The 27,380-nt window shown below is 41.5% G+C and overlaps 1 protein-coding gene across 2 annotated transcripts in view; it reads right to left on the reverse strand.

Annotated features, from left to right (window-relative positions):
- Prkcq (protein kinase C theta) overlaps positions 1 to 27,380 on the reverse strand; it is a 126,104-nt gene that overhangs the window by 4,122 nt on the left and 94,602 nt on the right. For both annotated transcript variants that reach the window (XM_051194820.1, XM_051194819.1), the window contains exons 13-16: positions 19,160 to 19,251; positions 17,478 to 17,540; positions 14,315 to 14,453; positions 8,154 to 8,342 (exon numbers count right to left, since the gene is read on the reverse strand). In XM_051194820.1, coding sequence (XP_051050777.1) covers positions 8,154 to 8,342; positions 14,315 to 14,453; positions 17,478 to 17,540; positions 19,160 to 19,251 — 483 coding nt within the window. The remainder of the gene's footprint in view (positions 1 to 8,153; positions 8,343 to 14,314; positions 14,454 to 17,477; positions 17,541 to 19,159; positions 19,252 to 27,380) is intronic.

The following is a 27,380-nucleotide window of genomic DNA, read 5'->3' on the forward strand; positions in this document are numbered from 1 at the left end:
GAAGCTGATCTCTACACTATACATCACTGCCCTCTGCTCTTCTTTTGCTGCTTCCCCACAAACAAATTGTAAGTTACACTTTTAGGGTCCCATCCCTTCTCAAAACCCAAGATAAGCATATAGTTTCTTTCAGGCTAGGAATGTCACAATGAGCGGCCAGTAAGCAACCATGGCCTTGCATGTAGCTGTAAGTTGATGAGGGTTCCCAGACAGTAAGTAAACAGTTGGTTGGACCTTGAGCCTGAGACTGGGACTATGTGCAAAAAATCAATTACTGAGAAAGTTATGTTTAACTAAGTTGCTTCTATCCTGATCTTGAATTCAGCAACAAACAACACCTAGGAAAATGATCTTATGTATTCGTCTCTTAGGGAGACCAGATACTGTCTCTAGGGGCAACCAGCCTGCTTTGAATTTGTTCTGAAATCTAAAGTTAGCTTGTTTGTATAAAAGGCTGTCTTTGTGACTGAGAATCCCATGTTAGTCTGAATAATGTAAAATATCCTGGTATAATGTAAAATATCCTGGTATTATTTCTATTCCTCAAAATTATGCAGTTTAAGCATAATCTTCCTGACTATCCATAGCTACAGTTGTGCTCAGTAGATGGAATATTTTCATGAGATAAACACACAAGCAGTAGGAATACACCCAAAGCTGTTAGTAGGAAAGAAATGAAGTGACTCATTAGAGAAATTACAGACAGAAGCAACTGGTGTCCATGCCGGTGATCCCATGGTCTTGCCAAGTGGCACTCTCCACCAGGGAATCATGTGTCTGATGGGTTGACCTGATGAACACTAATTGTCATCTGCTGTATACTCCCATGAGAGCTCTCAGAAGAAAAAAAGAGAGAAGGGTTGGGGGCTATGACCTTACAATCTCCCCAATAACTAACTTCCTTGCACTATAATCCACCTCTTACAGATTCTGTTGCCTCTTGAGCCTCTGTCACCTAGGCCTTTGGGGGAAAATTTCAGATCCAAACTACAACAACTCTGCCTATAAAATTGAAGGTTAGTTAAGGTGACTTCCTGCATCCAGAGAGTCCTGATGTCCCTGTATTTTTACTCACACTCAAGACTGTACTTTGGTGCTAGCATGTCTGTTCCCCTCTTCCAGGACAAATATGCTCACTGAATAGATCACTTGCCCCTCTCAATTTCATAATGACAATTCATTTTCTAGGGGGTTGGCTCACCTTTCTCTCAGTCATTAGTCTTCAAATTCTGCCCCAGTACTCTCTTCCTTGAGTATCCCCACTTTGACAGAGGTCAGGCAAGCTCATCTGAGTGGCTGTACCATTCATTCTGACCAGTGAGAGTCATGCTCAGGGCTAGCTGTCTCAGACAGATCCATGTGATTTGTTTTGATTATTCTAAGTATATGTATTTATGGTGTACAGTGGGATATGTTGATTTGTGTGGGATGACTAATGAAGCTAGTGAACATCCACCATCTCACTTTTATTTAGGGGGGATAATGAGAATATTTACAATCTGCTCTGCACCTTTCAACCCTCCTGCTCACATGCTGGATAGCATGTTAACTCCAGTCCACATGTTCAACAGCAGATCTTCAGAACTCAATCCTTGCATTTAAGTGGTATGTTGTAACTTCAAAATATATTAAAAAAAACAAGAACTTGGGCTAGTGAGATGGCTCAGCAAGTAAAAGACTTCCCATGCATACCTGCTGACTTGTGTTTGATCTCTGAAAACAACACTAGAAGGAGAGAGCTCATTCTCAAAGTTGTTCTCAGACTCTCATATCTATGTGTTAGCACATGACAGCACATGTACTCATGTATACACATTGTGCACACACATGCAAAAGTGACAAAATAAAATTTCAAAGAAAATAGAAATTATATCGCTGTCCTACTTGTTGGTTGAGGAAACTGAGGCTCAGAGCAGCTCTGTCACTTCTGTCATGAATCCAGCCAGCAGCAGCAGCAGCAGCAGCATGATCCCATTATGGTAGCAGGCTGTCTCTCTGCTGTGCTCCACAGAACATTTTCCAGCAGTTTTCACCTGCTGTCTGTTTTTCAAGTCTTTCTGTCCTGGGGACTGTAAGCCCTGGGGACAGGCACCACTTGAGTTCCCATTACCCAAGGGGTCTAGCAGCATCCTTTGTACTATAATGCTGCTGAGTAAATGTCAGATAACTGAAGATGCTGTATTTCCAGGTTATTTGCGGACTATACACCCTCTGCCCTCGCCTTCTCTCAGCCTCTTGTTTCCAGCTCATAGGAAAGGCACCAAGTCTGCAGTAAGAGTCTTTTTTCTCTGTGGACTCAACAACCAGAGAGTAGACAGATGGAAAAGCACAATGGTTCTTCACAAAAAGATTTATTTTATTTATTTTGTGTTTTTATGTCTGTCTGTGTGACTGTGTGTGGGTGTGCACATGAGTGCAGGTGCTTGTAGAGGCCAGAAGAGGGCAACCGACCTCCTTGAGCTGGAGTTACTGGAGCTTGTGAGGTGCCCACCATGGGTGCTGGGAGGTGAACTCTGGTTTTCTTGAAGAGCAGCAAGCGCTCTTAAATGCTGTGCCAACTCTTCAGCCCTGATTCATTTTTTTTTTTTAAATTTAAAACAGGAAAGAAGCATCTTGTTCCCCTGCCCCACTTCAGAGATAATCATAATAAGCGATTGACCTCCTCTGCCTCTTAAGGATATTTTGATAAAACAAGATGAGATAGGAAGCTTAAGTGTCTTAAGAATGTCCCCAAATCTAGCTGACACTGGTATAATGAAATGTTTTAGGGAATTAAGTTAGAAGTCACTGCCTTGGGCCAACTGTGAGCCATGCTCAGTTTTCCATTAGATTTTCTTAGCAAACATGTGACATTTGGACCAAGAAAATCCTAACAAAGAGACATCTGAGCTTGGTTTAAACACCTGTGAAATAGAATAATGTCTTTTAAAAAGTAAAATGGAGAATGAGAAGATAATCTGGTCCTAGCCCCGAAGTCCAATATTCTTTCTGTCCTTATCTTTTCTCCCAGGAGCAAACAGACTCACTTAATGTCCTGAGGGTGAGCCAGGTCCTAAGGACCCCAAGGTCAAGAGCTCTGTGGCATGAAAGATACACCAAGGGCATGAGGAAAGTATTGCTTTTGCCAGTAAAAGCTTTCTATATTTATAGGAAACAGCTCATTCTTACATAAAACGCTGGGATATAGTTGGAGTTTGTTTAAAATTATTTGACAGCCTGGCTAGGAAGCAATTTGTAGCCACCAGCAGCTGTGACAGGTTGTACCTGGATCCCACCCTCCCTCCTGAGTTCCTCCTCAGAAAATGGTCCTGTGAAAAAGGAGATGGATTTTTGTTTAAGATTATTACTTTCCCATCATTTCCAAACATAAGGACCGGACATCCTGGATAAATAAATGGGGGAGAAAGGGTGCTTGCTTTTTATTTTGTCACTAGGCAACTGGAGAGCAGCATTCCAGCAGTAACTGTTGATGGAGCACAGCCTTTCCCGACATGCAAGTTGTTCAGTGTCCTAGGGCTATGTGTGCTTGTGTCCTGTCCCATGAGAGCCCAAGGGGACAGTCTGGTACCACTGCTCTAATGGGTGCCACACAGCATTGCCTCCCTGTTCAGCTTTTCCAGAGTACTCAGGACTTCTTGGTTTTACACCATGGAAAAGTCCCTGGAGGGAATTTCTGAGAAATAGTTTTTTTTTTTTTTTTTTTTTTTTTTTTTTTTTTTGCATAAGAGGGGGCCCAAGGCTGTGAAGGCTGTTGGATTAAACTTTAAAGTGATCCAGGGGGAGAGATAAACTGCAAACCAGTCTTGTTGGCAGCAAATTGCACAATGGAAATTAATTTTTATCAGCTGAATTGCTGCAATGTGTGCAAGAGGAAGGGCAGGTTTCTTTTTTTTTTTTTTTATTCATGTCAGAAATAACAAAGGCTTCCAGGCAGCTTTAAAGTCTCTTTTGCCTATAGTCCTTCTTCGTTCTTATCCTTGATTGCCTTAACTTTGATCTATTCAAGTTTTTGCCTATTTTCATAACACACTTTTCTTCTGCTGCTGATAATCTGCATAACTGTATATTTTATATTTTTTTGGTAGTTGCATGGCATTTAGTCTTACATTTAATTTTGTTTTTGTAAAATGTATTACATTAATTTATTTTTGTGTGAGTTGATTTTCTCCTCCTACTGTGTGACCCCTGGTGATCAATCTCAAGTCATCGGCTTTGGGGCCAGTGTCTCTACCTGCTGAGCTATGTCAACTCTACTTCTGCTTTTAAGCTCTCTCTCTCTTTGTCTCTCTCTCTCTCTGTGAGTGTGTGTGTGTGTGTGTGTGTGTGTGTGTGTGTGTGTGTATACATGTATGTGTATGCATCTATGTGGAGACCAGTGGCTAGCCCTGGGTATTCTTCAGGTGTCTCCTCCTGGGTTTATTTATTTAAAAAATCTTTTTATCATTAATTTTTATTTTACATGTCTTGGTGCTTGGTCTGCGTGTGCCACATGTGTGCCTGGTGCCTGTGGAGGTCAGAAGAGGTTGTCAGGTCCCTGGAACTGGAGTTAAAGACAGTTGTGAGTTACCAGGAAGTGCTGTAAACTGACCCCCCAGGTTAAGAGCAGTGGGCATCTTAACCTCTGGGCATCTCACCAGCTTTTCTGCCTTTGTTTTTGAGATATGACCTTTTACTTGACCTAGTGCTCATTAGGCCAGTCAGGCTGGCTGGCCAGTCAGCCCCAGGGAGCAGACTGTTTTCACCACCCCAGCTCTGGGATTCCAAGTGTGTACCACCTCACTTGGCTGGTTTTAAGTTTTTCATTGCTTGCCATGATATCAGGTTCTGTTCCTCTTGCTGTCTTATGTAGTCACAGCCATATGCCTGCCCTGATACCTGCTCCTTCCCATGACTGACCAGCATGATTCCATCACTTAAGGATATTGCATAGATGGACTCTTTGTCTTTGGGATCCATGCAGCTTGCATGAGGTATGGATATTTTGCTCTTTTCATTGAGATGTTGGTGTCTGTAGTACATTCTCTACTTCCTGTCCCAACTGAAATAATCATTTCCTCTTACCCAATCTTTCTTACCTTGGCAACTAGCCCTCCCCACTTCCCTCCAAAAGTTACTGCTGGTTCTGCCTGCCTATCCCTACTTCATCTGTCATAGTTGCCTGAAGATGTCCTAATGCTGCATGGGGACTCAGCATTTGGAAGGTACAATGGGAAGGGTGGCTATGGAGTGTCCACATGATGTGTTGGGGGATTGCAACTAACTCTGAGGCCTCTGTCTGATGACTTGTCTGACAGAAAGGCTTTGGACTTGAAGGTGACTAAATCTCTGATGCCGGGAAGAACAAGGTTCTTCCTTACTTCTCTTTTCCCAGGAGAGTGTTGGTCCTGATGCCCCAGTCTAGCTGCCATGTTAAGACTGAGTGACAGACCCCTCAGAACTCATAATGAAGTCCTATCTCCAATGTGACTGTGGACAGGGACTTTATGGAAGTGATGAAGGCCAGAGGAGGTCACAGGGATATAACTCTTATCTTACAGGGTTAGTGTCCTTAAAAAATAAGAGACACAGAGTATTTTTCTGACCCACCTCTTCTCTCAGATCCAGCAAGGTGAAAAGAGCCAGCATCAGGACTGCCCCGAGGAGCCTTGATCTTGGATGTTTAACCTCTAGGATGCTAAGAAATAAGCGTCTGCTGTCTGACATGCATTTGTATTCCAGTGTGCAATACATATGGCTTGCTGGGGGCAAGGGATTTAAATACTGCCTCTGACAGTATTCAAGCAGTTCAGAAACAGTGACAGAGAAATGTTGCCTGATTAGTCTGGGTACATTTTGTTATGGCAGCTGACACTGACATGTTCAATTCACGTTGAGCTCTTCATACAGCCAAGTATAAAATGAATGTCCCAATTGTCATGAAATCTGAACTTGCCTTTATACAGGTGAGACTTTGCACTGGAATTGCACTAGCTTCTTTTTGCTGCGTTGTTTCTTTTTCAGCTAGTTAAGTTTTAGATTAGCTTTCATTCTCCATGAGTTTTGTTTGCTCATTAGAAGTGAACTTAATTGGTCATTCAGGGAGTTTTCTGAGCTTGGTGCTTGCTTGGCTCATAGTCAGAAGGTGCAAGCTGCATGGAACAGGTTCCAGGTTTTTAATACCTGCTTCCATTAACCCCAGGCTGATTTTCCAGGCTTTGTCAACACCTCTCAGATTCAAGATCCTGATTCCCAGGGAGACATCGGGAGTCATTTCAATATCTAATGCCACAGACAAGTTGTCACTTTCCTTAGGGACATGGAAGTACAAAGCACTTTAGATTTAATCCTAAATAGTTCTTCAAGAGAAAAAAGCAGAGCAGTGAAAAGATGAGCCTGGAAATTGTGTGTTCTCTGTCTCTCCATCCCTGCCTTCCCTTTGTCTCCCACTCTCTCCTTTCTCTCTTCCTTCTTCCTTCCTTCCTTTCTTCCTTCCCCTCTCTCCTTTCTTTTTCCTTTTCTTTCCTTTCTCTTTCTTTCCTTATTTTGGTACTGGGAGGTAAACCAAGAACCTCTGTATGCTTAGAAAACCCCCCTGTCACTGAGCTGCACCCCATCCATGGAAATACCTTCAAATTTCTGGTGTAAAACTCAATAAGGGTTGGATAAATGGATTTTGGTTAATAATGCATAATGGGCTCATCAGGATACATATACATGACACAGTGTGTGACAATAATAATTAAAGAAGTCATGAGTTTGAGAGAGGGGACACAAGAAGAGTCAGTGAGTTCAGGCTCACTTATCTCAAAAAAAAAAAAAAAGAAAGAAAAAGAAAAAAATGACTCTCTTACTTTTTAATTATTATCTACCTAACATATTTAAATAATTACAATAAAGAATTAATATTCACATATCATATCTTATGTCTATGCATATCTATAGTTATACCATTTGTATGTATGCATGTATGTATGTATGTATGTATGTATGTATGTATGTATGTATCTATCTACCTACCTCACTATAGGTCTAAGCAGAGACTCAAGGGTTGGAAAGGAGGAAAACAAGAATGCAGGCAACCTCAGCATGACAGCAGTCACGTCTTCCCAGGCTGTAACTTGCCAGCCATGAGCTCTGAGCAGAGGTGGGCAACAGTCTTGCATTATAATGTTAAGACTGACGTGCATGCTTTCGTTTCTCCATGGAGATAGCAGAGACAGTGTTTGTGACTTAGGTTTGCCTTTCACCACGTGAGCAGAGATGCCTGCATCCTGCCAGGGATGGAGGCAGTGCTGGCCAGAGGGTATTATAGACAAGAGACAGATTGCTGTAAGCTACATACCATGCCTGCTTAAAGAACCAACTACACTTTTGCCAGTCACCCAGGCTTCCTCCACTGGGAGTTACCTACAGATTCCTGGACATTCCTTTTGTGAAATGGTGAAAAGAGGATTTATTTTACCCTCCCCCCCATTCCCCTCCTTCACCCACCTTCTCTTTTTTGGAACAGGTTCTCATGTAGTCATACAGCCTGGTCTGGCCTCAAACTCTCTAAGCAGCTGAATGACCCTGATCTTCCTGCCTCCATTTCTCAAGAGCTGAGAATACAGTGTATGCCATCATGCTTGCCTTGTTTTGTTTGTTGTTTGGTCATGGCTGTTTTAATTTTGCAAAGTTAAAATGTCTTATAATTTAAATAAGTATACAAAACAATGGGTTCCATTGTGATACCTTTCAAGCTTGTTTCTTTCCTCCCTTCAAATAGTTTTCCTTTCCTTTTAAACACACACACACACACACACACACACACACACACACACACACACACACACACCCTCTGGAGTCTGTCTATCAGAGACACATGTTTTTCTTACCCCTTCCCCATTATTGATCCCCCTGACTTGGTACCAGAGTCCATAGCATCAGTGTTTCAGTTGAAATAGAGACATTGACATCCCATTAAACCGTTCACAACATGCTGTGATGCCTGGCTGTGTCCAAGTCAGAACCTGGGAGAAAATGGGACTACCAAGCTGAATCTAGTGCCGATTGTTTGAATCCCTTCTTAAGTGTCATTTCCTTTTCTGCTTCTTCGGTGCTAGGGGTCAAACTTAGGGTTTTGCACATTTGAGGTGAGTGCATGTGACCCTCCAGGCTTTGACCCCATTTCTTACCTTTACTAAAAGATCCTTGGCCTCCTTCTCCAGCCACCGAGGGTAAAAGGGATTGTCCATGCGGATGGAGTGGAAAAGCTCCTCTTCATCCTGTCCATGGAAAGGCGACTGGCCAATCAGCATCTCATAAAGGAGGACCCCGAAGGACCACCAGTCCACGGAATGGTTGTATTTCTGACCCAGCAAGATCTGCATGACCAACAGGCAGAATCATCATCAATACACAGGTCTGATGACTGATAACACTTCCAAGTCTGGAGGCGTTTGGTCTGTCTTCCAGGGAGGAGGATGTAAAGGCAGAAATTATACCTAACTTCAAACCATAGACCTATTCTTTTATCAGTTTACTTTTTGTAGCAATAAAGATGTTGTCCCTTAGCTTCCAGCAGCTGATTCTGCTGTTGGAATGCCAAGGGTGTGTAAACCACTGTGTAACACCAACAGGCCTCAGGCTCTGCTAAGACAGTGCATAGTGGGATCCATGACTGCACGAATGACCGAAGATGACGTGGTGGTGACTGTACTAGCAAAATGAACAAAGTCAGTGAGCTTAAGAGATGTGGACACTGTTTAATATAGCACTGTTTAGGGTAGCTAAGATAGGGCATTAGCCAAAGATCCTATCAATGGGATGAATGCACAAAGAAACTGTGACATGTAGATGCAGCAGAATGCTATCCAACCTTACAAACATGTATGAACCCAGAGCACTTCATGTTAAGTGAAATAAGCCGGATGCAAAGACAAACACTGCATGACTTCACTCGTATGAGCTACCCCAGGCCCTGGATCAGAGTGAAGTGAGGCTTAGGGACATGACACAATGTTCTACAACCCTGTAGTTCTGATGGCTGTGTTCTGCATGGGCTGCATCTCATTGCACAGCTTGAGGGAGACTTCCCCTCCAGGACCTTCATTGTTTATGATTGGCTACCTTAGTATAGGGTGGCTTTAAGGGTCCCGCGAAAAGTAGGACCTGGAAATTGCTGTAAGTACAATGTTGAACACCTATTTGGATGACATATATCCTCATGTATGAAAACAAAGATCATTTAGCAAACAGAATTTTGCAATCGGCTACCCGATAGCTGTAATACAATATGGAAATATAAAAGTTCACCGTAAAGTTGACAAACAAAAATTCAGCTACATTTTCCTTAAGGAACAATGTAAAAGTCGACCCAGAGAGAGTGACCAGGGAGGAAAGAGGCACCATTAGTTTGTACAATCAGTTCCACCCTACACACAAAGGGTATTAGGTACAAGGCTCACATGCAAATGTCCAAGACAAGCCACAAGGTGGCGCCAAAGCAACCAGAACTGGTCCTGAACAACAACTCCGTAAACAACTTCATTTTGGAGGAACAAATTAAATTTGGGGGCCAGAAGACAGTTATCATAGCAATTAGAATTTCGAGGCTAGGTGATGTTAGTTATAGTAAATCCAGTCTTACTCTAGGAGGGAGGATCAGAATTCAAATTTAGAAAGGGGACAGGCTGTTCCAGACGGAATGTTAACATCATCCACCAGGTTTTTTGTTTTTGTTTTTGTTTTTTGTTTTGTTTTGTTTTTTTTTTGTACAATATGTCTTTATTTCTAAGAATTCCCGGGACCTCTGCTGTTATCCTTGGAGGATAATGAATGGACTTGGAAGAGACTGTGTTTCTTATTTCAGGTCTCCTAATGAGTTGAGAGCTGGGTTCTGAAGTCTAGTCTCTGAGGATTTCAGTTCATGTTAATACTGTCTCCTGGTTTTTCTTTCTTCCTGCAGGGTCCTGTGCGTGCTGTTCTGTGACAGAGACAGTGACGATGGAGCTGTGCTTGGTAGAGAGGGTCGGTCCCTTTCCTAGCGCTGCCTTACTCCAAGAACTGAGACTCACAACTTCAAACTGGAGAAACTAGGCAAATCATAATAACAATGGCTTTGTCAGTATCTGACACAGGCCCTCTTTGTCCCTTGTAATGGGTGACAGTAACAGGTCCTTGGAGCTGTTTGTTAAGGTGTGGACACTCCTGAGTTGACGATGACTAGCTACTTGGTGACATGTGTCTCATTAATGGACACAAGGGTCCAGCAGGAAACAGGACATTTGGGCTAGAGGTGGAGTTTAAGCAAGCGATACAAATATATACAGGAAGTAAGAAATGGCCGTGACATCACCTCGTTTGGACAGCTTGTTTATCAGCCATGTGTGAAGCTGAACTAGTGGCCTCATTAACTGTGCTTTGGTCCAAAAAGAAACTTGCTTTAAAAAAATATCTTAAAGACAGTGTTTTGGATAATGCACTTGCATTTGCTATCATCGGTGATAGTCCTTGCTAAATATAGATTATGAATTGTTTCATATAGTACTTGGTAGGAGTCTTTACCAGCCACGATAGTAAGAGAATCAAAAATCTGAAGAACTACATCATACCTCTCAATAACAGAGCCTTGAAGTATTAAACCAAGATTTTGTTGTTGTTATTTTGAGACAGGGATTTTCTGTGTAGCTTTGGAGCCTGTCCTGGAACTAGCTCTTGTAGGTCAGGCTGGTCTTAAACTCATAGAGATCTGCCTGCCTCTGCCTCTCAAGTGCTGGGATTAAAGGTGTGCACCACCACCACCCAGCCAAACCAAGATTTTTTTAAAAACAATTTTTAAAATTGTATTTATTTAGTATGTGGAGGCATGTGCTTGCCATGGCACATGTGTGCTGATCAGAGGACAACTTGCTAGGAGTCTGCTCTTTCTATAATGTGGGTCCTAGGAATGGCATTCAGATTGTCAGGCTTGGTAGCAAGTGCCTTTACCTACTGAGCCATCTCATTGATCCCTAAACCAACATATATATATATATATATATATATATATATATATATATATATATAAAATCTCCTAAGTATATATATATAATCTCCTAAGTATAGTCTTTACCCTCAACAAGAACATTTCTGATTGGGACAGATGGAGGGACCATTATAGAAAACCAATTAAAATTTAGAGTGTGGAGCCCAGGCCCAATTGATGCTTTATAACACAACTCCCACACCTAAGGTTCAGAGATGCTAGCATAAGAATGATTGTAGGAGCCAGAAGGACAGGGAGTTTGCAGTGGGATTGTCAGAATGTCAGAAGTTACATCCAACGTGACTGCCTAAACACAAACCGGACAACGGCCACACCAACAGTCATGCTAGAGTACATAGGAGAAACAGCCTAGACAGAGAACTACAGGCAACTAGGGAATGCCGAGAGCAGGAGAAATAGTCTGACCCAGGGAAGAGCACACCAAGTGGCTCTCTAATACCAAATGTTTAGTTCTGAAAACATACACACAAGTGATACTATAAAGACCAAGCAGGTTGGACTTATGTATTTAGGAATACACACACACATACACACACACACACCACCATCACTACTACCAAATAATGGAAAAAGGGGCCATACATTTGAAAGATCAAGGAGGTATATAGGGAAAGTTTGAAGGGAGAAAGGGGAAAGGAATGGTGTCATTACATCAAATCTCAAAAAAGAAAAGAAATAATTTTAATAAGTATTTGATCTAACTTTCATGACATATACTTGCTTTCTACTGTTAAGACAGAAGAAAATTAATCTACTTAGTTTAATAAGATAAAAACTTATTTTTCTCTTATTTTTAATTTAATTTGATTTTATACACTTTAGACATGTTCTTTAGACCATGTTAATTGGTAGCAATGCATGACATTCACATGTAATGTAGGCAGATATATGTACCGTCAGAGTGCTTGTTTAACTGATAAATAAACATCATCAAAAAGTCTGAGAATATGGGACCACTGAGATGGCTCAGTGGGTAAAGTTGCTTGCTGCCAAGTTTGATGACCTGAGTTTGATCCCAAGACCCACATGGTAGGGGGAGAGAATTGACTCCTGCAAGTTGTTTTCTGACCTCCCCATGTAAGCCTCCCCATGGTCATACACATATGACCATGATGTGTATACACAAATATAATGATAATTATATAGATAAATAAATAAATAAAATGTGTTTTGAAAGCTTGAAAACAAGTAGAGGCTGATGGTGTGTGGGATGGAGAGAAGCCGTGAAGAAGGGTATTGCCATACCTGGGTTTGGGGCAAGAAGTAACAGATTGTTCTAGAATAGGAAGTGCCCAGAAAGGATGGGAAAGACCTGGAGATTCTTTGGGAACCAACTCAAAAGGATGCATTTAGAGGATCGAGCAAGAAAAAGGGAAAGTTTTGATTCAATCTCAGGATCAGGAGAGTGAGAATTCCCATTGCAGAAAGCCTTAGATTTGGCTGAACTGGGGGAAGGAAGGAGAATACTAGAATATTGTATTTCAATTTTTTGTTGTTGAGGAAACTGGATGGTGGCCTATGGTTAATCACAAAAGATGTATTAAAGAGTGGGCAGGCTCAACAGAGAAAGTGACTTTGGGAATTATGATGTTTGGAGGGCCCATGACGTACTTAAGTCTGTGATATATGTAGGTCTGTCTGAAGCAAGACAAAGTTTGGGTTGGCCATGCAAACTCTGGAGCTAAAACCATTGTCATAGATAAAGTTATTCATCAGAAAATATACAGGAAGGGGTTGGAGAGATGGCTCAGCAGTTGAGAGCAAATACAGTTCTTGCAGCATACTGGAGTTTGATTCCCAGTCCCCATGCTGGACTGATGACACTACCTGTTGTTCTGCTCCAGGGGACCCCACATCCTCTTTTTGCCTCTCTGGGTACCCTTATATACATTCACATACCCCTCCCCTGAATGAATATATATATATATATCTATATATCTATATATATATATATATATATATATATATATATATATATTATATATATATATATATCTGGAGAGAAGGATCAGTGGTTAAGAGCATTGGCTCCTCTTTCAGAGGTCCTGAGTTCAATTCCCAGAAACCACATAGTGGCTCACAACCATCTGTGATGAGATCTGGTGCCCTCTTCTGGCCTGAAAGCATACCTGAATATATGTATACATAGTTTAAAAGTAAAGTAAGTATGATAGATAGATAGATAGATAGATAGATAGATAGATAGATAGGTAGGTAGATAGATAGGTAGGTAGGTAGATAGATAGATAGATAGATAGATAGATAGGTAGATAGATAGGTAGGTAGGTAGGTAGATATATAGAACACACAGTAAGAAGAGATGGGGACCAAGAATGGAGCCACAAAAAGACACACATGGAGAAAGAGGGAAGTTGAAAACAAAACAAAACAAAAAGCAGCAGGTCACTGAAGCTAAGTTCTAGAAGCTGTGAAAGGAAACAGAACCAGCAAGGGAAGCTTTGGTTGGGAAAGAACAAAGACTAAGAATTTGCAGACGGGGATGGATGAGAATAGATGCAAAGATATTTAGACACCCTAAGGTAGGGGGAAAAGAACTAGAGGTAGCTCATGGGTGAGGGTGGGGGTTGGGTAGAGTGGGGAAATGGGTGTGGAGGAGGTGGATGTGAGGCAAGAGGAAGACGCAGGAGACCTTTGCTGAGACTAACATACATCTGAGCTGAGTCAGCACAGTTTAGGGTCCACACTAAAGGGGTTTGGTGCTGCACAGAGCCTCCACTCTGAGGTCTCCCACATGTGTGCTACAATTAGCTTTGGCTAATTATTCTTGGAAGGTGTTTATAAAGCAAAGAGCAATCATATATGATAACGGCTTTTATCATGAAATTGTCATGTAGATGCTCCCTCCTTTAATATCTGCAGTAACACCAGGGCACAGAGTTATACTCACTGCAGAGAAGCCTCTACACTCATTTAGAAGCGGGATATGAGAGGCCCTGACAATCCTTCCGCCTTCCCCTTCTACCCAGTGCTCTGACCCCATGCTTAAACTTGGTTTAGATGGATCTCTGCTTCTACCAGGCTCTTTGCCAGGCTTCTTCAGGTGGGTCTGAACAGATAACTTTTAAGACTGGGTTTGTTCAGAAACGTAACTCAAAGGGAGTCTAGACCTCCAGCCATGGAGAGATGTCACTAGCACAAGTAGTGTTTCTATAAAACTCAAGAGACACATGTGCATATCTACATCTGGAAAACACTCCACAGATTGACCAAATGCAGAACCTTAGTGGGGGGAACCACTTGGCCTTAGCACACTGGGCTGGGAAAGGCCCCTCGGCAGTGTGTCCCTACCTCCGGAGCAATGTAGTCAGGAGTCCCACAGAAAGTATTTGTCTTCGCATCTCCTAGCATGTTCTCCTTGCACATCCCAAAATCGGCTATTTTGATATGTCCGTCTCTGTCTAACAGGATATTATCTAGCTTCAGGTCCCTGGAAAACAAAAGCAAAGTCAAATCTCACTTGAATAAACAGGGTCTTGTTAAAATGAAATTCTCATGGGGCTGTGGTAGTTTGTGTCATCACAGATGGAGAGGGAACATGAGGAGAGGCTCTGCTGCCAGCTGGTCCTCTGGACCAGGCATGGCTGTTTCTAGTTGCTCATTGCCTGCTATCATTTGTTCCACCTCTCCACATCAGTGGCTCATGTTCTCTTGGGGCCCTTGCTGCCCTGGCCATCCCGCTTGGGCCAGATACTGCTGTAGATTCTCATACCTTCCACACCCTTCTGAATACTTGTTGCACCTTCGGGGTGCACCTATGTGGATGTGTCAGCAGGAGAATGAGTACATCAGTGTCCCATGTGGATGTCTCAGCTGGAGAGTGAGCATATTGACGTCCCGAGTCATTGCCCCAGTGGCAGTTCTGACAACACACTAAGCACTCCAGAATATTTATGGAATCGCTTAACAACCAACCGATGCCTATTAGCTGCGAAGCACACCTGAGTATCTGTTCTAACAGCTAGCTCCACTTCCTGGGAGAACAGGCCGACTAGAGGAAGAGTGGACCCCAGCTATGCTGCTGTTGCTGAGACTTAACAGATGTCCCTGGAGTTGATGTCTTCCATTTGGTTCAGTTCAGTCATCTCTACTACCCAGAAGTCATCAAGTTTCTGTGTGACTGGGGGTCCCTAGACAAGTCTCAGATTCACCATAACACCCATTTCTCTCTGTTCCTGCCAAGACAGAAGATGCCTGCTATATCTGATCCTTCTCACTGGAGAGTGCTGGTCTTCTGCCTCCTGATCTTTCACTGGAGCTAAATATAAGTAACTTACCAAGTTTATCCATCTAGTTCAACTACAGGCTGATCTACATTCAGACACTAACAATTCAGTCTTATTAGCTAATCCATATGTTATGCCATATTGGTGTCATTTTAAGTTTGTCATTTATAGATATGTTTATATAGTTCTAAAATGTGGCTGAAGATGAGGGAAGACAACTCTAGAGAGCTAGATATCCAGCTATGTGCTTTAGAGAAGACCAGCACAATGGCCACAGTATCTAAGGCTTTCTTTCACTGGGTTCTTTTGTTTCCACACACATCTATTTCATAATTTGATTCTCATAGTACACCTTTGATATAAAGCTATTATTATTATTATTATTTTGTGTTACAGTATGAGTGTATGTGATATATGTATTATGGAATACAGGCACATGTGTACATGGGTGCTCACACTTGTATGTGCATGTGTGGAGGAGAGAGGAAGATAATGGTTATCCTGTTCTATCATTCTCCATTTTTTCCCCTCAAAACAGGGGGTTTCTTACTGGACTTGGCGCTAGATAGCCAACCAGCAAGCACCAGAGATCCTCTTGTCTCCTCCCTCTCCATCACTGGGATTGCAAATGCATGCAGTCATATTTTGATTTGCATGTGTGTGTGTGTGTGTGTGTGTGTGTGTGTGTGTGTGTGTGTGTGTGTGTATGTTGGGATTTGAACTCAGTCTGTAAGCTTGAGTTGGAAGCACTCCTTCCTAACCACTGAGCCATCTCCTCAATCTCATCAAGTTACTACAAATGTAGCTTTCCTTTTTCCCAGATAAAAGTTTCTCATGGGTGATGTTATTTATCCAGTTTACATAGCTAGTCAGTGCCTGGGATGCAAACCTAGTCTATCTTACATTCTTTTATACCAAGACCACCTGGTCTTTCTCATCAAACTGGCCTCGTGAAATTATACACGGATGTATTTTAACTGATTCTAAAAATAAATGTTCTCTGTGCCTCTGGCTAGGAAAAATAAGCTTCATGTCAAATTTCGAATCCATTTTTTAAAGCAGTACAGATGTCTTTGGGATGGTGGGAAAGAAGCTCTGAGAGACCCAGGTTGGATCGGAAAGGTCCTGAAAGACCTCTTTTCTTTCAAAGCTAGTAAGGAATGGAAGAAGGAGAGTAGCCAGGTTCTTTGGAGCAACTAGAAGTGCTGTAGAACCTAAAGATCCAGAAGATTCTGAGGCAAAGCCACTCGGCTTACTCTTAGCTATAGGACATCAAGATTCAAGAGAAGCACTTTAGAGTCCAAATCACTGTTTGTCTCTGTGGCATCAAGCACAGCAGAAAATTAAATGGACTCCTCCGGCATGTGGTCAGTGCTGGAGAAGGTCTTCTATCCAGAAGCCAAGTCACAGTTGGTGTCATGGTAGATCTTTTCAGCTGTGTCGCTTGCCCTTGTTGAGCCTCTTGTGACTAGACCAAGGCTCTAGACAGTCAAGTGTAGGACAATGGAAATTTTAATGGTGACTCCAGGTCATGGCTGGCTCAGAGCAGAACCCCCCCCCCCCCCCCGTGTTGGTTTCTGGCAGTTCAGCCAAATCCTCCTCAGCTCATTTTCCTCCCTCCCTCCCTCTCTTCATCTATAGTGAGTCTGGAAACCAGACATCTGAAAACTCACTTTGGAAAATTTTATGTTAAATATGGGTCAACTGTGTTTTGAGAAGGAAAGGCTGGTGTACTATAGCATTCATCTAAGAGCTCTGGCAGCAGAGAGTGAAATAATACCACACAAAAGAGAAAATTTGAGTTCACTAAAAAGGACAGTGGAGGTGGTCTGTGTGCTTCTGTAGTGTGTAGTGGTTGAGTTTCCACAGATTTTAAAGAGCTTCCTTCTCCCACTCGAGCATTGTGCAGGAAACATCGCACAATCATTTCTAGGTGACCTAAAATAAAAGCAAGAAGGACAAAGAAGGCAAATGGTGGAGAAAGCAGAAACAAGGCATCAGAGTTGAAGCAGTGGCAGAAGGAGGAGAGGGAAAGCCAGGGCAAGAATAAGAGGAAGAGCCAAGACAAAGGTTGAAACAAGACAGAAGAAGCTCTGACTTCCAGGATTGGAATTCCACAGTGGGGATGGTTCTGGAAGGGAACTTTTCTCCTGTGACATTTTCACATCACTCAGCCATGATGCTTTAATGAACCCGGTTGTGAATTCAAGGCAGACAGCACAGTTTACCTGTAGACAATTCCTTTGGAATGAAGAAACTGTAGACCAAGGATGATTTCAGCAGCATAAAACCTGTATGAAAGTCAAGACACAGCATGAGTATTGGAACAGAGCAGGGCACAATCTCCTAGCCTTGTGATAGTTTATGTCTGTATAACTAAATGGCACACACACATGTTTGCTTAATTCCAGTAAAGATGTTATACACTCTGTACTTAACACAAAGGCTCTAGCTCACTGGTGTCTGCCCAGAAATTCAGAGCTGGTGAATCTGCTGTTTGTTCTTTTTAACTGCAATGCCTATAGTACCTTCAAACTTAACGCAAACATGAAATGTAATAAGTAGTACAGTGTATTAGGAAAATAGCTTCCTCCTTTACTTTAAATTCTGCCTGGAGCCCACAGAGCTCTATGCCAGGCCATTCCCAACATATCTGGTTAGAATATTTTCATATTGATGGTGTTAAGCATGGACCAGAGCTATAGCTATAGCTATAGAGGGGGGGATAGAAGATAGACAGGGATAAGCTGGTCCTCATTGGCAGTGGTGATGGGCTTAAAGGAAATGAGTTTATGTCTCTCTAGTGGGATTAAGTCAGACGCAGGGGAGAGCTTCCTGGAAGTGAAATTTGCTGGGTCCTGGGAAGAATGCATTTAGGACACAATAGGGCATCTCTCTCTTTCTCTCTCTCTCTCTCTCTCTCTCTCTCTCTCTCTCTCTCTCTCACACACACACACACACACACACACACACACACGTGTGCCCAGTGATTTCTGCACAATGCTACAGATATCAGGTAAAATAATCACAGGTGCTTGACTGAAGATGCCTGAAGACGATGGAAGTGCCTAGCACTCCCTTCTAGAGTTGATAAAAGAGCCACATTGCTGGGTTTTGCAGCAGCTGGTGGACTGAGCCCATCTTTTAGTCCAGTTCAGCCTAAACCACTCAAAGTGGTCATGCGGAGGTACATGATAGATGGCTGAATATGGAGGTACATGATAGATGGCTGAATATGGAGGGAAAAAAGCTAGTATATAGTTATCTTTAAAAATGACACGTGTTTATTCATTGTCTATCATGGGACATGTGTGCAGAACAGACGATGACCTATGGGAGCCTGGGATGAGACTCAGGTCATGAGGCAGCCTTACTGAGCCATCTTGATAGCCCTAGCTATCATTTGTAAATGATGCTAATTCCAGTGCTTACTTTTGCTTGCATAGCACTGTGAGAAATCACTTATTTGACACTATTCCCAAGGATTTACCTTGTTCTGTTACTCAGTCATGCTAAGCAAGAAAGGAAGAAAAATAACATCTGAGGAGGCTAGAGAGATGGCTAAGTAGTTAACAGTATTTCCTACTCTTTTAGAGGACCCAGGTTCAAATCCCAGCATCCACAGTAGGTGAATAGCAAATGCCTGTAACTCCAGTTTCAGGACATCTGGCACCTTCTTCTGGACTCCAAAGGCACTGCATGAATTTCTGCATATACACAAATTCAAACACATGCACAATTACACACACACACACACACACACACACACACACAGAGAGAGAGAGAGAGAGAGAGAGAGAGAGAGAGAGAGAGAGAGAGAGAACCACATGAGAAAAGCAATCTGTGGGTACTAGGTGTACATAAACTACCAAGAATACAGAATATCCCAAATACCAAGTGGGGCTCTTACGTGGCTCTGGAAAGATCAAATTTGTGACAACTTTGGATGTGGTACATTAAGTCTCCCCCATTGAGATACTCCATCACGAAAAAGAGGTTTTCCTAGGGGAAAAACAACCAAACACCAAGTTTTAACACGTAAAGAAAGAAAAGTAAGTTGACTTTTCAAAGAGATCAGACAATTTTAGAGGAACCAATCCTATCATGAAGTGTCTTATGAAAAGACCATCTAAATACTTAGGCTGAACTATATTTTTGAACCTCAGGGCATGTGGGGAATCTCTTTGAGAGGATGGGTACCACACTAAACACACTTAAGTGGACTGTGTACAGGAAGCAGGAGGATTAAGATTGGATTTGTCTGCTGAACAATGGGTGGTGTGGAGCACTTAGTGGGTGCGGATCATACACTTGCTCAAAGAGACAGTGTGTAGGATGGTGTCTGGGTCTCTGACTCCATGTTATATGATGCTCGGCCAACACTCAATGAGCATGTCCTGTGGGTGATATCCCAGGTCTTCCATCAAAGAGTCCTTCAGTCTAGTTGTCAAGTTTGCATATTACTCTCATCACCACATCACTCGTGGCTGAGGTAGCCATAGTTTTTGAGCATGTATCTCCTAGCATAGGACACTCTTTCTGGCACTAGAAATACAATGCTCATAGGCAGTGATCAACAGAAAGCCTGGTTAATCCTCAGGTCGTGGGTGACAGTATCAGGTATCAGAGGTCCCAAATTCCAACTAAATCCTGTTCCACCAATAGTGTGAGACATCATTTCTTTAAGAAAAACAATCACAGCTCTTTGAACACCTGGATGCTTAAGATGTTTTAAGAGTTTTAAGAGTGGTTAAATCATGAAGTGTGGAGACAGTATGTTTGTGCACGAATTTGCACTTAACTTCAACCGAGCAATTTAAAAAAACAAAACAAGATGAACTTCATGTCTGGAACTGAGACTAATAGGGTGTTAAGGCAGACAAGGCAATGGTTCAAAGAGATCTGGCCTCATGGTGACATTCATTGCCTGCCATCTGTATTGTGGCCACATTTCCCCAGAACAAGGAAAGCTAAATATCATGACAATTATCTTCATAATTCAAGTAAATTTAAGTATCCACCCACTTCTTCCAAAGTTGACCCAGATGTAATTTCTAGATTCTACTACTTGGGCTGCAACACACACACACACACACACACACACACACACACACACACACACACACACACTTTTTCTTTTTGTTGCGCACAAACCAGAATTGTCAATTCAATCATTGTAATTTAACCATTTAGCCTTGACATTCAAACATGACTTGAGAGTGGTCATTTACCTCATCTGGAGACTCACCTTTCTCCCCTGTGATTAATGTTGAAACCACTTCCTGCCTTTATCATTTTCACTTAAAACTCTACTGGCTTGAATAAGCCAGGGCATTGACATCTTTCATATGTATGATTAAAATCACATGACAGGAACTTGGGGAGATGGCTCAGTTGGTAAAGACCTTGCCTTGAAAGCACACAGACCTTGCCTTGAAAGCACACAGATCTTAGTTCAAACACCAGGAACTTGGGGAGATGGCTCAGTTGGTAAAGACCTTGCCTTGAAAGCACACAGATCTTAGTTCAAACACCAGCACCCATGTAGAAAAGCCAGACATGGTGGTATGCATTTGTAATATTAGTGCTGGGGAAGTGGAGACATATGGATTGCTGGGGTTCCCCGGCCAGCCAGTCTAGCTTATTTGGCAAGCTCCAGGTCCTAGGGAGAGACCCTGTCTCAAAAAATAAGGTGGACAGATCATGAGCAATGACACATGAGGTTGGCTTTTTTTTTTTTTTTTTTTTTTTTTTAAACAGGGTGCATTTCTTAAACTCTCCTGGCTTTCATTTGGTTTCTGAAACCAGGAACATTAACATTTGTGCCTCTAAGGCTTGTCCTGAGTGTGAAATGAGAGGATCTTTGTAGAAAGTGCACTTAAAGTTGGCACCCTGCATACCCTGAGTAATTGGTAGTGAAGTCATTATAAAAAAAAATGAACGGCCAGGTGGTGGTGGTGCACACCTTTAATCCAGCACTCAGGAGGCAGAGGCAGATGGGTCTCTGTGAGTTCGAGGCCAGCCTGGTCTACAGAGTGAGTTCCAGGACAGCCGGGGCTACACAGAGAAACCCTGTCTCGAAAAACCAAAACAAGTAAATGAATAAAATTAGTTAATACTAACAAACAAACATAAACAAATGCTTTTTTAGAGATCAACTGAACAGCCCCATGGCTCTTGAAAGAAAGAAGAAACCAAAATTATGTTCCTCTCCTAGGCTGGTCTCTTGGCTCTGCTCCCAGCAGAGAGAAAACACAAAGGAGATAAGTGAGAGGGGCCTGGGCTGATACTTTAGCTGGTATAAGGGCTCTACAGGTACCCAGGAGCTGAAGTTTTAATTGGATGGGAAATGAAACACTACAAATCTGTTCCCATCAGAGCTCATAAACTCCTGGTGCAGCATTTACTAAGTGGAAATTGTAACATGTGAACCCAGCCTAGCCTGTTGTTAACCAGTTGAGTGATGAAGCCCTATGAATCCACAGCTTCAATGAGACATATTTGTTAGATCCTTGAGCACATAGTTTTAAATTTTTCCCCTTTTTTGGGGGGGAAAGGATGAAATTAATAGATGGTGCCCATTCAGCACACTGTACTAAGATCCATGTAACATTTCTGGGTAATAAATATTAGTGAGAGGATGCCAAACTAATAAACTCCCAGGAGAGGTGACTGCTCAGAAATAATGCATATTTGATGTGTAATTAAAAAGAGAGAATCTTCTTTTGGACATCCCTCAACAGCTAGCTTCCTAGCTGTTGAGTAAACAGTGAAGGTGGTAGGGCAAGGCCGTTTTGATTGGCCATTTTACCTGTTTCTAAAATATGCATCTCTTTCTTTGAGAGAAAAACTATGAGGTGCATGACTGAAGCAAGGGAGACCATATTGATCCCTGGGACTCTGGCCTCATGTAAGCATTCAGAATCTATTTAAGTAGCAAAGTATTAACACCTTGGAAGAGTGAACGCTATGTTAGAAAGCTGTCTTTGAGCTGATGGATCCAGCCAGTCATGCCACTTGCTGACAAGAGTGATGACGTGACTTAGATCCCAGATCCCACACTGACTCCCTGAGACCTCCACACATGCTGTGGCATCCATACACACACACACACACACACACACACACACACATACACACACCAGGTACACATGTAGAAAGGTCTCTTTGCTCAATTTGTTCCCCACATGAAACAGTCAATCCTCAGCATCACTGTTAGAATCTGATTAAACATCAATTTGCAAAGTGAACATTTGGACAGGGCCTTCTACTAATGCCACACTCTTCAGAATGCATCCCCTGAATGTCCTTCCACTGTCCACCTCTTTTAGTAACAGAACAAGAAAGTATCGTGTTGTTCCTATCATGTGGGTGAAGCAAGAGTCAACCCATTTGAGTGAAGTATCTTAGAAGTAGGAATTCATTGACTAATGCTGAGGGGTCCTGGCTAACAGGAGAGGGTTTGATGTGGCATTCAATGACATTTACTGACTGTCCAACTTCTAGTTGGTAGATAGAACCATGATAAGAGTAATGGCCAAAAAATGAGGTCGAAGAGCTTCTTACTTTACTGTGATTTCCTGACAACTGGTTGGAGGCAATAATCAACACTGGTGTTCTGTTACTAGAACACCTAACCCTGTAAGAACAGTATGTGTTTTGTTTGTTTGTTTGTTTGTTTTATTTGTTTGAGACAAAGACTTTCTATGATGTGGTTCTGGCTGTCCTGGAACTTGCTATGTACACCAGGTTGGCCTTGAACTCTCAGAGATTCACCTGCCTCTGAATCATAAATGGTGGGATTAAAGGTATATGACACTTCTGGGCCTCCATTATTTCTCTAGCCCTTGTGGCTTTGAGTTTGACTGATTTCTTAGTGCCTTGAAAATGTGTTTATGGTCTGTAATTCTCTTTCTTTGTTGAGTTTTTGTTTGGTTTGGGTATCAATGACAATGTTCCTTCTCTTTCTAGAACAGAAGGATATAATTTGAGGAGTAATAGTATTAGCTCTTCTTTGAAAGTCTGGTAAATTCTGTGTTAAAACTGTCTGGCCCTGGGATTTTTTTTTTTTTTGGTTAGGAGACTTTTAATGACTGCTTCTATTTCCTTAGGGGTTATTAGTCTATTTAAATAGTTTATCTGATTTTGATTTAAATTTGGTAAGGTAAATTTGATCAAGAAATTTGTTCATTTCTTTTAAATTTTCCAATTTCGTTGAATATAGATTTTTGAAGTATGACCTGATGATTCTTTGGATTTCCTCAGTCTCTGTTGTTAAATCTCTCTTTTCATTTTTCATTTTGTTGATTTGGATATTTCTTCTCTGCTTTTTAGTTAGTTTGGATAGGGGTTTAACTACTTTGTTTATTTTTCTCGAAGAACCAACTCTTTGGTTGATTCTTTTTACTGTTCTCTGTGTACCCATTTTATCAGTTTCAGTCCTCAGTTTAATTATTTCCTGTTATCTACTCCTCTTAGGCTTAGGTATGTCTATTTTTGTTGTTGTTGTTGTTTTTGTTCTAGAGCTTTCAGGTAACACTGATGCAAAAATACTCAATAAAATACTGGCAAACTGAATCTAAGAACACATCAAAAAATCATCCACCATGACCAAGTAGGCTTCATCCCAGAAATGCAGGGAAGGTTCAACATATGAAAATATTTCAATGTAATCTACCATATAGACAACCTGAAAGAAAAGAGAACATGATCATCTGATTAGATGCTGAAACAGTCTTCCAATACCCCTTCATGATAAAGGTCTTGAAGAGATCAGCAATATAAGAGACATACATACCCAAACATAATAAAACCAATATATAGCAAGCTGATTGTCAACATCAAATTAAATGAGGAGAAACTTAAAGCAATTCCACTAAAATCAGGAACAAGACAGGTTTGTCTGTTCTCTCTATATATTCAATATAGTACTTGAAGTTTTAGCTAGAGCATTAAGACAACTGAAGGAGAGAAAGGGAGAAAGGAAGACATCAAAGTATATTTGCAGAAGATATGATAATATACATAATTGACCCCCAAAATCCTTTTATAAAGTGTCTTGATACAAGATTAACTACGAAAAGTCAGTAGCCCTCTTATATATAAACAATAAATGGGATGAGAAAGAAATCAGAGAATCAACACCCTTTTCAATAGCCTCAAATAATATAAAATACTTTGGTGTAACTCTAAGTGAAAGACCTATATGACAAAAACTTCAAATCTTTTAAGAAAGTGGAGAAGATATCATAAGATGGAAAGATCTCCTATGCTCATGGATTGGTAGGATTATCATAGTAAAAATGGCAATCTTACTAAAAGCAACCCACAGATTAAGTGCAAGCCCCATTAAAATCCCAACATCATTCTTTACAAATACACAAAAATGCATGGAAAAACAAAAAACCCAGGATAGGTAAAACAATACTGTACAATAAAAGAACTACCAGAGGATTCCTGACTTTAAGCTCTACTACAGAACTATAGCAACAAAACCCACATGGCATTGGCATAAAAACAGACAGATGGATCAATGAAATCAAATAGAAGACCCAGACATAAATCCACACACCAAAGGACAATTGTTTTTCAACAATGAAGCCAAAATTATACTCTGAAAAAAAAGGAAAGCAATCTTCAACAAATAGTGATGGTCCAACTGGATGTTGGCATGTAGAAAAATGCAAATAGATTCATATCTATCACCCTGCACAAAACTTGAAGTCCAAGTAGATGAAAGATTTCAACATAAATCCAGATACACTGGAAGACAAAATGAGAAATAATCTTGAATGCATTGGCACAGGAGATAAGTTCCTGAACAGAACACTAATAACACAGGTACTAAGATTGACAATTAATAAATAGGACCTCCAGAAATGGAAAACTTTCTGTAAGACAAAACAACAGTCTACAGAATAGAAAAAAATATCTTCTCCAACCTCACATCTGACAGAGGACTGATCTCCAACATATATAAAGAACTCAAGAAACTAGATATTAACAAACCAAATAACCCAATTTAAGAATGGTGTACAGATACAAACAGAGAATGCTCAACAGAATGGCCAAGAAACACTTGAGATAGTCAGCATCCTTAGCCATTGGGAAATGTCAAATGAAAATCACTCTGAGATTCCCTTTTACACCTGTCAGAATGGCTAAGATAAAAAACACAAGCAACAGCTCATGTTGCAGAGGATGTAGAGCAAGAGGAACACTCCTCCATTTCTGGTGGGAATGCAAACTTGCACACCCATTTTGAAGTCAATGTGGTGGTTTCCCAGAAAACTGGGATTCAATCTACCACAAGACCCAGCAATACTGCTCTTGGGCATATACCTAAAGCATACTCAATCATATAACAAGGACACTTGCTCAAATATGTCCATAGTAGCTTTATTTGTAAAAGCTAGAACCTGGAAACAACCTAGATGTCCATCAACCAAAGAATGGATGAACAAAATGTGGTACATTTGCACAATGAAGCTGTTAAAAATGACAACAGGAAATTTGAAGGCAAATGGATGGAACTAGAAAAAGTCATCCTGAGTGAGGTAAACAAGCCTGAGAAAGACAAACATGATATGTATTCACTTATAACTGGATATTAGATGTAAAATAAAGGACAACTATGCTGCAATTCACAGATCCAGAGAGAGACTAGGTAACAAAGATGGTTCATGGGGGGGGGTACCTAGATCTTTCTTGAAAGGGGAAATAGAAGGGAATTCGTGAGTGGACTTAGGGTATGTGGGAGAACACGAGTGATTAGGTGGGGCAGAGGGGGAGAGCATTGAAAGAGACTACTGGAAATAGGGGCATTTTGGGGTTAAGTTAAAAACTTGACATAAGGGATTTTCCCAGGAATCTACAAGGATGACCCCAGCTAAGACTCCTAGGAATAGGGGATACATAGTCTGAACTTGCCAACTCCTGTGACCAGAATGGTGCCTAGCCCAATTGTCATCAGAGAGGCTGCATCTAGCAACTGATGGAAACAGATGCAGATCCACAGCCAAACATTAGACAGAGTTTGGGGAATCCTACAGAAGAGGGGGAGAAAGGATTGTAGGAGCCAGAGGGACCAAGGACACCATTGGAAAACTCATAGAATCAACTCACCTCTGTTCATAGGAGCTCATAGAGACTGAACCCACAACTAGGGAGTCAGCATGGACTGCCCTAGGCCCTCTGCATATATATTACAGTTGTGTAGCTTGGTCCTCCTAACAGTGGGAACAGGGCCTATCTCTATTCTGAACTAATTTTAACTCATTGTCTTTAGTGTCCTCTTTTGTGACTTCCTCTCTCTCTCTCTCTCTCTCTCTTTTTTTTTACTATTTTGTTTTATGTTTTTTTTTATTTGTTTGTTTTTAAATTGCATTGTCAGATTGTCAGTACAGTGAGGCTCCATTGGTGTTAGAAGAGCTCAAGATTCCCTTCCGCTGTGGACTGCCACACTCAAGGCTCAGCTAGGTCTCCTCACCAAAGGAAACTCAGCATCTTGCAGAGAAAGGGTTAAGGTGAGAATTATAAGTCAGAACTGCCCTTTCCACATTTGTACCTCTGTGGTGGGAAAAGAGAGGAGCTTTGTGTGTGTTTCACTGTAGGCCAAGAGCTGCTTAAACACACACTGGAGGGAAACCTGACATTGAGTGGGATGAGATGGTACGGTGTGGCTCTGGTCTCCCTCCATGCTGTCTTCAGAGGTCCACTCTCAAGTTCCTGCTGTGCTTCTAAACCCTGTATTGGTGTTGATAAATCAATATTTAGATGTTCTGCTATTGTATGAGGTTGGAGCAATTTTGAATTTATTCATCCTCTCTTTGAAACAGGTCTTGCTATGTGGTCCAGGCTGGCTTCTCACTATCTTCTTGTCACAGCTTCCTGAGTGATGGAATTCCTGGGCTGTGTCAACTCACCAGGCTCCTTCTTTCATTTTTAATCTATCTAACTACAAATTGAGATGCCCTAGGAAACAAGGCTTAGTTCCTTTTCATAAATATATATGACCCAACAAAAAATCCTTTGTACAACTGGATATATAAAGGTGCAGTGTGTGTGTGTGTGTGTGTGTGTGTGTGTGTGTGTGTGTGTGTGTGTGTGTGTGTATTCAAGGGAGGCAGAGA

Source organism: Phodopus roborovskii, unplaced genomic scaffold (assembly GCF_943737965.1).
Source record: "Phodopus roborovskii unplaced genomic scaffold, PHOROB, whole genome shotgun sequence".
Classification (NCBI taxonomy): domain Eukaryota; kingdom Metazoa; phylum Chordata; class Mammalia; order Rodentia; family Cricetidae; genus Phodopus; species Phodopus roborovskii.